Source organism: Ranitomeya variabilis, chromosome 1 (genome assembly GCF_051348905.1).
Source record: "Ranitomeya variabilis isolate aRanVar5 chromosome 1, aRanVar5.hap1, whole genome shotgun sequence".
Lineage (NCBI taxonomy): Eukaryota > Metazoa > Chordata > Amphibia > Anura > Dendrobatidae > Ranitomeya > Ranitomeya variabilis.
Genome location: NC_135232.1, coordinates 500,249,664 through 500,262,492, shown reverse-complemented (window position 1 = coordinate 500,262,492; position 12,829 = coordinate 500,249,664). Strand labels below are relative to the sequence as shown.

At 41.9% G+C, this 12,829-nt stretch overlaps 1 protein-coding gene across 1 annotated transcript in view; it reads left to right on the top strand.

Annotated features, from left to right (window-relative positions):
- Positions 1-1,078: 1,078 nt before the first annotated feature.
- Positions 1,079-12,829, top strand: part of PLVAP (plasmalemma vesicle associated protein) — a 41,866-nt gene continuing 30,115 nt past the window's right edge. Inside the window, exons 1-2 of the mRNA XM_077252296.1 lie at positions 1,079-1,665; positions 12,224-12,290. Coding sequence (XP_077108411.1) covers positions 1,288-1,665; positions 12,224-12,290 — 445 coding nt within the window. The 5' untranslated portion in view covers positions 1,079-1,287. The remainder of the gene's footprint in view (positions 1,666-12,223; positions 12,291-12,829) is intronic.

Here is a 12,829-nt window from a genome sequence, read left to right as displayed (position 1 = left end):
AAATGGATATACAGTTTTCCAACTGAAAATGGGAGTGAGTTTGGTGGGTGGTTTTTAGATTCCAAAATAAGTATAAATAAAACTCTGTGTGATCATATCCTTGGGGTGTGTTTGTGCTGCATCTTTTTTCTGGTGCTCAAAAATATCAGTTTTGCAAGCGAAAGATGCAGGACTTTTTTTCTGGCATTTTCTTGGCGTTTTGCAATGTTGAGCAATTTGTTGTTAGCATTTTTTGCTCGGTTCCTGAAGGGCTTTATTGACTTTTTTCCTTCTGCATTTTTAGTTAACATTTTTTGAGTGTCTTACATTGGCATTTTTCTGCTGTTTTTAGAAATCCATTTAGCAATAAATAAAACAATCAGAATTTTTTTTTAGTGAATACACTTACAAAAAGACACCTAGTTTTGTCACTTTTTTTAAACATTTTAAACTGTTTGAAGCATTTAGTCATAAAAGATGCACAAAAGCTGGAACAAATAAATAGCAAGTCATGTTCCCATACAATTAGGACCATTAAACATCAGATAAAAACGCATTATGAAATTACCCTTACGATTAGGTCTAGTGCAATTTTCAGTTTTTATTGCAGTCCTGTACTACAATTGTTTTACAATTTATATAAGACAGTAGAAAATATCAAACACGACTACCATTAGTTCCCCTAAAAACAATGTTTATTACCTATTGGTTAAAATACCCACAAAGACAAAAAAAAGTATTTCATTCCTCAGATACACATGCCAAACTAGTAGTCATCCTAAAAAGTCGACAGAGGATCAAGGAAAAACTGTGATAATGATGGATAGTCCACGTAGATCTGAAAGTATAAGGGGACAAGCAGAGGAATAGTGGTAGCCCTGTGTTACTAAACAGTCCATAATTATCAAACTTTCTGGAATATCAGAAAGGAGTGCCACTGTACAATCTGTTAATAACAAGGCACACATTCTGGGTTATTGGATAATTAAAAGCATAGGTTGATACCACATTGCTTGCTTGAGAGCCGTTCATTAAATCCAGGTCTTTTCACAGGTCTGAATATTATGACAAATTTGAGGAAGCTGGATGCATCCTGAGCAGCAGGAAGGAGCCAGACTTGCGAACTTAAAAAAACTAATATAAACAGTATGTCCAAAAACTTATTGTGACTGACCCCGCCCTGTCCTACAACCTCCTTCTAGATGAAGTGTAAAGATGCCAAATTTACAGCGCCTCCTGTGAGGAAGGATCACAGTTTTCTGATTGCTATCAGTAGTCAAAGAGTGAGACATTAGCAGAGAGCCAGCCATGGACCCAAGCTATGCAATGGCCAAGTTTGGATTGGAGTCCAAGAATACCCTCAAGTCTAAACACAGAGGCTGCTGGTATTATACCAAATATTTCTTCTTTTTCTTGTCCATAATCCAGTTCCTTATTATCCTTGGTTTGGTTCTTTTCATGTTGTATGGAAATGCCCATGTTACCACAGAGGTGCGCCTGACGAGCGTAGAGAATCGCTATATAAACCTGACCCTCGATTACAACTGGTTGAACGGCAATTTCTCTCAGTTGAAAGGCAAACTTACCAGCATGGAGAAGGAAAATCTGAACTGCTCAAACATGTTAACTACAGCACTAAAGCAACTACAAAACAGAACCTCAGTTGTAAGACCTGTATTACCCGTGGTGAGTACTAACATTTTTTGTCTATTTATGATATGGTATTTATCATTGATGTTCAATCAAATGTTGACTGAAAACTATTTACTTACATTTTCACTTGTCTAAGTGAATAATTTTCCACAAAAATAATCTAATTAAAAACATAAAGGTTGTAAAGTGTATGCAACGCATATTTTTATGAGTACAACTCAACTCTTTTGTGCCTTGATACACATTGATAGTAACAGTGATATTTAGCTATGTAAAATCAATATCTGGGCCAAATTCCACATCAAGAACTAGTAAAGATATTGATAAAAATATATCAATACGTTGACTTATTTTTATAAGTTTTCTCATTTGTACTAGCATGGATACAGCAAGGATTGTGTGTTAATTCTGGTAAAGTTCTTAAGAATTTCAAACATTTGGCCAGTGTCCGAGAAGCCCTAATTCCATCAATACTGGGGATTTTTTTGAATTATTACAAAAAATGGGCTGCAGATATCTACAGTATGTCCAAATGTTTCCCTGTACTGTTCTATTATGACAACAATACACAAGAGGAAAAACAAGTGCTATTCTGTTGCCACAATGTCCAGTAATAATTTATGGGCATTGTTGACAACATTTTCTAAAAATGCAGGCTTGGTGACGACATTTTAGATGTATGCGAAAATATGTTTCCTTATTTATGTAACAATAGTCTAGAAAGAAAAAATTGCCAGTAACCACACATGGCAGATTGTTGTTGGAGAAGTTTCCTCCGCTGTAAATTGTTTCAATCGTATGAATAGGTTTGTGTTTGTGGGAAGAACATGGATATCTCAAACCCTATTAAGGTGTATTAACAGTCTCAGAAATGTCTGCAATAAATCTGCCATTTGATTATATCCTAAGACTTCTGTTCTTAGCATTACCATGACAGCTGAGACATATCCCAACAAATCCTGACAGATCCCATTGATTTACTATGGGATCCATTAACTGCTTTATCAACAAAAATAGCACAAACTACAATCCTACAGAACCTAAGATAACCTAAAGCTCAATGTATTATAGAAGGATAGTAGTGTAAACTGAGCCTAAAGACATAGAAGTTCAAGGGAACTTTTTTTTATTTTCTTGGTATGTTATTCCATTCTGGTTTCATTGAATTAGCTTAAGTTAAATGGGTCCATATACAAAACACATCAAAACTTTTAAAACTTGTAAACTTAGGTTAGTTTGCTAAGTAAAAGATACAGTGAGAACTTAAAGGAAATCTGTCACATCTCAAAGTGCTATTATCATGCAGATATTGTGTTAATCTGCAGGCTAATAATGCTCTAAAGCTGCCAGTCGCTGCATTGAAAGATCCACTACCACTAGGAATTGAACTGTATTCCTCGTGGCAGCCTAAGGCTACTTTCACACTAGCGTTGTGCACTGCACGTCGCTATGCGTCGTTTTGGAGAAAAAACACATCCTGTAAAAGTGCTTGCAGGATGCGTTTTTCTCCATAGACTTTTATTAACGTCGCAGTGTGACGCATTGCCACCAGTCGCAACCGTCGTGCGACGGTTGCGCCGTGTTGCGTCGGACCGTCGGCACCAAAAAACGTTGCTTGTAACGTTTTTTGGTGCGTCGTTCCTGTCTTTTCCGACCGCGCATGCGTGGCCGGAACTCCGCCCCCTCCTCCCCGCACCTCACAATGGGGCAGCGGATGCGTTGAAAAACATAATCCGCTGCCCCTGTTGTGTGGCGCTTCTACAGCTAGCGTCGGTGCGCCGCAACGTCGCATAGCGACGTGCAGTGCACGACGCTAGTGTGAAAGTAGCCTAAGACTACTTTCACACTTGCGTTTTTCAGCTTCTGTCACAATCCGTCGATTTTTGAGAATGCAAGATCCTGCAAAAAAATGCATTTTCCTATAAACTTGTATTAGCGACGGATTGTGACGGATGGCCATCCGTTTCATCCGTCGTGCACTGGATCTGTCGGAAAATAGCGGTCCGTTGTGCAGAGAAAACGTTCATAGGAACGTTTTTTTTGCACGTCGGAAAATCGGTCAGCGACGCATCCTGCGCTGCCCGTCGTCGGCTATAATGGAAGCCTATGGATGCAGGATCCGTCGCTGACTGTCACACACTGGAATCCAGCGACGGATCCCGTTTTTCCCCTCTGAGCATGCCCGGAAGGATTTTCAAATCCAGAAGAAAGTCTCACTCTCTCTCTCTCTCGTCCCCGGACATTTAATTCCCGGAATTTGTGGACGATGCATCTGTCATTACACTGGATGCATCACACACGTTTTTCCCTATTTTCGTGATGTCCGTCGATACGTCATTTTGCTGCACAACAACGGACAGCAGAAAACACAAGTGTGAAAGTAGCCTAAGAGATTCAGTCGTAGATGTGTGGCCGAAGCAGCTCAAGTAACCTCTCTGTACATAGTGGGCAGCGGATGTAACCTCGCCCCTGGCACTGAACCACAACTGGTTCAGCAGAGCATCAGTGCAGGGCTGGCTGTCAGACAGTGTCAGGCTGTGGTTACAGGCGTCACTCACTATGTACTGACTGGTGGCTCAAGCCGTGCCGGCCCTGAAATGACTGAAAGCTAGAGGCTGCCAAGATGAATAAAGTTAATTTCCTCCAGGCTTTCTGTGCAAAGGCTGGGCAGATTTAGAACACTATGAACTTACAGTTTAACACCATATCTGCAGATTAATAGTATTTTGTAGATTGTGAGCCCTCGCGAGCAGGGCCCTCTCTCCTCCTGTACCAGTTGTGACTTGCATTGTTTAAGATTATTGTACCTGTTTTTATTATGTATACCCCTCCTCACATGTAAAGCGCCATGGAATAAATGGCGCTATAATAATAAATAATAATAATAATAATAATTTTCAGACTTGAAAGGTTCCCTTTAAAAAACAAAGATTGGTTAAAAACAGGAAAGCAGTAAAGGAATTGAGAATATGATCACTATCACTTTGTGCCAGAGTATATATATATATACTACACACCTTGTAGCTTTGGTTGATTATTGCTGTATTTTCTTACGCTTTCTGTTTAGCTGCCACTGGTGAATGAGCCTCACCAAATGTTAAGTGACATAACAAGTAGTGTATATTCACAGCATTACAATTGCTAAATCATGTCTATTTAAACAAGAATTTAAAAAATGATCATATATGGTGTGGTAGATTGGCTCACTCGGCTGCACACGGAGGTAGAGATGGGTACACTGAGGCTTTAAGAACTTCCCTTGGTTTATTGTACGCAGCATAAACCAAGGTGTAGTAAAGAAAATACAGTTCTCTGGGCAAAACAGGAAAACAAAACAAAATGGTGGCGGAACTAACACAGTCCTTCTGTGAGCGGGGTTCCTCCCACTCACAGCTGGCAGAACACGCATTGTTCAGGTTCACTAGTCCATGCAGCACTCTCCTGCAGTACTCCTTCTTCAGGCACACACACTGAACACTGAAAGCTCTGACCTTCAGCCATTTAAGCCCAGACCTTATGACTCCTTCATCATGTGACTGATCACATGATACTGACATCACACAGGTCCTGTCAGGACTCTGCAGGTGGAGATACGGTGGACCCCCTCCAACCCGCTCTATGGAGGTCCACTAAAACCAGCCCATAACATAACTCTCATTTAATCCTCTCAACATGTAGTGTGCTGAAGGAAACTACTCTGGTTTTACATCACTGACGCCATTATGCGCAGTGACACGTATCTCCCTTCCATCACTTCACCAGTCAGCAGGGGAGCCTGGACAGGGCATCTGCGTTCCTATGCAGTTTCTCTGGCTTGTGCTCGACTTGAAAATTGAAATTCTGTCATGCTAAAAACCATCTATTCACCCGAGCATTTTTCCCCTTCCTTTCCCTCATCCATCTCAAGGGCGCATGATCTGATACTAGCCTGAACTTATGACCTAGAAGGTAGTACCTCAGGGTGTCAATTGCCCATTTGATGGCCAAGCACTCTTTCTCCATGGGGGAATAATTCTTTTCACAGGAGGAGAGTTTCCCTCTCAGGTACAGGACTGGGTGTTCGTCCCCATTTATTTCCTGGGACAGCACAGCTCCTAAACCGACTTCAGAGGCATTCGTCTGGCGCAAAACCTCCTTAGTGAAATCTGGTGCAACCAAGACTGGCTGTCTGCACAGGACGCGCTTCAACTCCTGGAATGCCAACTCAGCTTCAGCGAACCATTGGATCATCGTCGACTTTGTGCCCTTGAGAAGATCCGTCAGGGGATGGCTATCATGGTGAAATTTGAGATAAATCGCTGGTAATATCCCACAATTCTCAGAAATGCCTGAACCTGCTTCTTGGACAATGGCTGTGGCCACTTTTGGATTGCCTCCACTTTGTCTACTTGGCTAAAGTCACATCTTAAAGCTAAAGCCCTGCCATCATTCTGGCAACGGAATAGTCCTTGGAGCCCCCATGAATAGTGTTGAGCGATACCTTCCGATATCCAAAAGTATCGGTATCGGATTGGATCGGCCGATATTCGAAAAATATCGGATATCACCGATACCGATACCCGATACCAATGCAAGTCAATGGGACCAAAATATTGGAATTAAAATAAACCCTTTCTTTCCTTGTAGGTTCATTCTACATGAAGGAAAACAACTAAGAATAATGTAAGATGTATTGGGGGAGGTGGAGGAGACATTAAAGGCATACAGAGACCGTGCAGACAGCCGTGAGCGGCGCTGCAAGGCCAAAAAAAGCTCCTCTATGTAATCCTATATAGTGTTTTTCCACAATCTAGCATGATATGGATGGAAAGCCACTAATAGGATAAATTTGAAAAAATGTGCAGCAGGCTGCACTAATTGATAAAAGGACAATGGAACAGTATGAGGCAGTGACGCACGCTGAGCTGACTACAACCAGCGGTGGCTGCAGACCAGACTACAGAGTGAGCTGCACTCACACACACAGACACCTTGCAGACAGCCGTGAACAGCGCTACAAGGCAACAACAAGGTTCTCACACAGCGGTTGCTAAATTAGCCTGGGTAAAGCACAATGAAGCAAATCGCTATCTCTAAACTGGCCCTCAGTCAGAACACAGCGTCCTGTCCCTAACTGAATTCACAGCAGAGTGAACCCAAAATGGCGGCAGCGGCTTTTATAGTGCATCATGACATCATTTCAGCAGCCAATCACAGCCATGCCAGTAGTTACATGCCTAACATGCAGAACAGGATGTGCCCACACTTCTAATGATTCCTCATTGGCTGAATTCTGGCTCTTTGAATTATGGGAACTTCCGATTCCGGTATCCGATATACTGAAAGTATCGGAACTCGGTATCAGAATTCCGATACCGCGAATATACCCGATACTTGCGGTATCAGAATGCTCGTGAATACAGTGGATGCCCATGTTTTTCCCTGGAACCAATTGGTGTTTGAGTGTGGCCCTTATCAGGGTCAGCAAGCTCCCTGAGTCTAACAGTCCTGACACCAGCACTCTGTTCATGGTCCCAGAACATGACTGCGGCCTCTCTCCGGGCTAATAGTCCATACTGCAAGAAGGATATGCATAGTAGGAGCAGTCCATCTCTTCGAGAGACAAGGGACAGCGGGCGGCTATATGTCCTGGACCGCAACATCTCCAGCAAAGCAAGTCTCTCCCCGTGGCCTTTGACAACCCCTCAGCGACCCCTTGGGATCTATGACTCTCCCCAATGGTGGCTCTAATACCCCTGTTTTGGGGCTCAGGTTCCCGATGGATACCCCAGTATCCCCCCCCCCCCCCCCCGGTTTCCTTAGAGACCTTTTGACCACCTGGAACCGTTCTTCTAGGCCCACCAGTTCATCTGCATTTCGGGGATCTCCCTGGGCAACCCCGGTCTGGACCATACTAGGAAGGCAGCGCACGAATCTGTCCATGACAACCGGCTCGACCATCTGGGCTAGAGTGGAGGATTCTGGCTGCAGCCATTTTTGCATTAGATGCAGTAGGTCAAACATTTGGGACTGAGGCAGTTTATCCCCATAATATGCCCAGCTGTGAACCCTTTGTGCTCTCACTGACATAGTTTACCCCCTCCCACCAGCTCTATGGAGGTCCACTAAAACCAGCACATAACAGGACTCTTATTTAATCCTCTCAACACGTATTGTGCTGGAGGAAACTACTCTGGTTTACATCACTGACACCATCATGAGCAGTGACATGTATCTCCCTTCCATCAATTCACCAGTGACTCTGTGACAATAGTTATTAACTTTGTCATTGATGATTATAAAAAGTGATCTTTGCTAGGATCCTTGTGCTTCAGGTTCATTGCCATCTACTTTTGTTTATTTCTGGTTTTCTTTTCTCTAGCTATATCTGCAGAACCATCTTGAAAATTTCGATTTCCACCTATTTTGTTTTTTCCTTTTTTTTTGTCACATGTTTGTAACATAATACCAAACAATTCCGATCAGGTTTTAGTAAGGAATTGTTATTCAGCATTTTAGTACAGAAATTGGATACTTTGAGGATAACTTATTTATTAGATCTTTGAAACTCATAGGCTTTTTCATCAGTGTAAAGTCTTTGCTTTTTCCACTACAATGATATTGGTGACTAAATCTTATAATTGGTCACGAATATCAGAATCTCATTGATCAGCTATCAAATAGGATCTAATCTGCAGTACCCAGCACTGGTGTTCACTATTTACAGTTAGGTCCATATATATTTGGACAGAGACAACATTTTTCTAATTTTGGTTATAGACATTACCACGATGAATTTTAAACAAAACAATTCAGATGCAGTTGAAGTTCAGACTTTCAGCTTTCATTTGAGGGAATCCACATTAAAATTGGATGAAGGGTTTAGGAGTTTCAGCTCCTCAACATGTGCCACCCTGTTTTTAAAGGGACCAAAAGTAATTGGACAGATTAAATAATTTTAAATATAATGTTCATTTTCAGTACTTGGTTGAAAACCCTTTGTTGGCAATGACTGCCTGAAGTCTTGAACTCATCAACATCACCAGACGCTGTGTTTCCTCCTTTTTGATTCTCTGCCAGGCCGTCACTGCGGTGGTTTTCAGTTGCTGTTTGTTTGTGGGCCTTTCTGTCTGAAGTTTAGACTTTAACAAGTGAAATGCATGCTCAATTGGGTTGAGATCAGGTGACTGACTTGGCCATTCGAGAATATTCCACTTCATTGCTTTAATAAACTCCTGGGTTGCTTTGGCTTTTTGTTTTGGGTCATTGTCCATCTGTAGTATGAAACGATGACCAATCAGTTTGGCTGCATTTGGCTGGATCTGAGCACACAGTATGTCTCTGAATACCTCAGAATTAATTTAGCTGCTTCTGTCCTGTGTCACATCATCAATAAACACTAGTGACCCAGTGCTACTGGCAGCCATGCATGCCCAAGCCATCACACTGCTTCCGCCATGTTTTACAGATGATGTGGTATGCTTTGGATCATGAGCTGTACCATGCCTTCGCCATACTTTTCTCTTTCCATCATTCTGGCAGAGGTTGATCTTGGTTACATCTGTCCAAAGAATGTTCTTCCAGAACTGTGCTGGCTTTTTTAGATGTTTTTTTAGCAAATTCCAGTCTAGCCTTTTTATTCTTGATGCTTATGAGTGGCTTGCACCATGGAGTGAACCCTCTGCATTTATTTTGATGTAGTCTTCTCTTTATGGTAGATTTGGATATTGATACGCCTACCTCCTGGAGAGTGTTGTTCACTTGGTTGGCTGTTGTGAAGGGGTTTCTCTTCACCATGGAGATTATTCTGTGATCATCCACTAATGTTGTCTTCCTTGTGCTCCCAGGTCTTTTTGCATTGATGAGTTCACCAGTGCTTTCTTTCTTTCTCAGGATGTACCAAACTGTAGATTTTGCCACTCCTAATATTGTAGCAATTTCTCGGATGTTTTTTTTTCTGTTTTCGCAGCTTAAGGATGGCTTGTTTCACCTGCATGGAGAGCTCCTTTGACCGCATGTTTACTTCACAGCAAAACCTTCCAAATGCAAGCACCACACTTCAAATCAACTCCTGGCCTTTTATCTGCTTAATTGAGAATGACATAACAAAGGGATTGTCCACACCTGTCCATGAAATAGCCTTGGAGTCAATTGTCCAATTACTTTTGGTCCCTTTAAAAACAGGGTGGCACATGTTAAGGAGCTGAAACTCCTAAACCCTTCATCCAATTTTAATGTGGATACCATCACATGAAAGCTGAAAGTGTGAACTTCAACTGCATCTGAATTGTTTTGTTCAAAATTCATTGTGGTAAAGTCTATAACCAAAATTAGAAAAATGTTGTCTCTGTCCAAATATATATGGACCTAACTGTATATCCGGTCATTGCCAGCACTTATGACAGCTGATTGGTGGGGGTGCAAGGTGTCATACCCCTTCCAGTCTGAAACTGGTGACCGTTCATAAGGATAGGTTGACATCAATGTCATGGAAAACCCCTATAATTCGTTAAAGGGAACCTGTCACCCCCAAAATGGAAGTTAAGCTAAGCCCACCGGCATCAGGGGCTTATCTACAGAATTCTGTAATGCTGTAGATAAGCCCCAGATGTATCCTGAAAGATGAGAAAAAGAGGTTAGATTATACTCACCCAGGGGCGGTCCCGCTGAGGTCCGGTCCGATAGGTGTCGCGGTTCGGTCCAGCGCCTCCCATATTTTTACGATGACGTCCTTTTCTTGTCTTCATGCTGCGGCTCCGGCACAGGCGTACTTTCTCTGATCAATCAGGGGCAGATCAAAGTACTGTAGTGCGCAGGCGCCAGGCCTCTCTGACCTTTCCCGGCACCTGTGCATTGCAGTAATTTCCTCTGCCCTCAACAGGGCAGACAAAGTACGCCGGAGCCGCTTGAAGACAAGAAGAGGACGTCATCGTAAGAAGATGGGAGGCCCCGATCATCGGATCGGATCGGACCGCCCCTGGGTGAGTATAATCTAACCTCTTTTTCTCATCTTTCAGGATACATCAGGGGCTTATCTACAGCATTCCAGAATGCTGTAGATAAGCCCCTGATGGTGGTGGGCTTAGCTCAACTTCCATTTTGGGGGTGACAGGTTCCCTTTAAAATATGCCTATTTATGAGAAGGCAATAGTATATCTCAAGGCAAATATTGCTAAAAATTATACATTTTAGACATTTTGGTTTGACATCCCAGGACTTTTATAGGAAAGAGTAACACCTATTCCCTAATGGTTACAGCCTTAAAGGGGTTGTCCAGGCTTCTGATGAAAATCCACAGTCACTCAATGTGACTGCAGGATTCTGAATCCCTGGGGCGTGTGCATTGCAAACTGTCAGGATTCTCTGGTGTTGCCGGTGAGAGAGGATGTTCATGTGACCACAAGTGTGCAATTTGCATACATGTGGTGGCATGCCAATTAGTCATGTTTGTTCTTGCTCAACGCGACTGAACCAAGCATGGCTGTGGTCTAGTAGGAATGTGACTGGAAGCATGCAGCTCGCATATGTGCAGTCACGTGAATGCCTGCTCTTGCTGGCAACATTTATGAATAATGACAGCTCGTCCGGCACATGCTGTAAGGATGCAGGAGCCTACAGTCACATAGAGTGACGGCAGACTTTCATCACAAGATTGGACATTCACTTTAAGAATAGACTATCACTATCATATATGGATCCAACAGTGCTTTATCGCAATAAGGCTTTAAAAAACTGAAATGAAAGTAACACAACATACTGTATCAGACCAGGAACAGCCTAAAAGGTACGACAAAAAATATGATTTATTTCTCAAATTTGGCTGAATTGTAAATATACCATTACTTAACAATATTGGATGATTACCTATTCTGTTATGACATTTTTTACTGTTATCCTCACTACACCAATGCCCAATTATCACCCCTTTGAATTTCATAACATTAGGTCATCATAAGTGTTATGCCCATATTGAATATTTCTACCGAACAAGGCCTACCTCCCAATGGACTGGTGGTGACCTCACATTTGTGGCATGCTATCACTGTTAGGCTTCTATAACCTTAATGTAGAGTATTTGTCCATGTCCATTTTTACATTACAAGTCAATACTGTGACCACTAGTCGCTCATTGATGACTTACTTGTTTGGTATGTGCTCAAAGTCAATTTCTCGACAATCATTCATTGAAAAACAATTGACCAGAAACAATTATAACAAGTTGTATTATGTGCATCTATTAAATTACATGGCTTGTCAGTTAATCTACATATGTTACTGTCATCATTGCAACATGCTAAAAGTGCCACATCAGTTAGCATTTACGGTAGTGTAAGAGTCACTGGAGTCACATTATGATAGTTTTATTGACTAACAAGTAGTCTTGTAATTACTATCGGTGCATATGGATATGCAGACTTGTCATTCTAGAGTGGCCAAACCCTTTAATTTTATGCTCATGTTTGTAAGGTAGATCATTCTGATAATAGAATAGAACTGAAAATCCTATTTGTAAAAATGTCACTAAATGCTGCTAGCCATTTTTTTCTTTATTTATAAAACTAATAATGCTTATCCATAAATATTAACTTTTACAAGATAATTTTCTTTTTAGGCTCTATTTCCAGAAGTCTGTAAAGGTTACCAAAGCGCACTAGAACGGTGTAACACAACCTACATAAGTAAGTAATTATTTCAGATTAAATAGTTATCTTTGAATAAGTAGAAATTTTATATATGGTATATAAATAAAGGGTTATTCTTATCAGGGAACCTGTAATTTGAGTCATGCTTCCCAACCTTGTCAGCCAACTGGAGTGGTGTCAAGAGAACCCGGCTAGGGACAACACGGGACTAGCCTCGTCCCTGTATTCCCCGGCTGACTCTTTAAACAATGTTTTCTCTCAAACATCACAGTGTTTGAGAAAGAAATGTAATTGGCTGCAATAGTTGCCTAAGTCACAGGCCACTGCTGCTGTCTCTTTCCAATAGAGCTAGTAAGCGCTGCACAGACTAGCCAGGATAGCTGGAGCCCACTAGTGCGGGACTTGATACTATGCTCCTTCATTGCTGCAATGACATCTGCTTGCAGCATCAGAGAACGTACAGTTGGGGCCGGTAGTGTAAAAATTAAGGAGCGCAGCGCACCCCAGCTATCAAGAATCCGAGAGGCTTGGAAGAAGTGGGCTCCTGAAAAGCAAGCATGAGAACAATCCTTTAA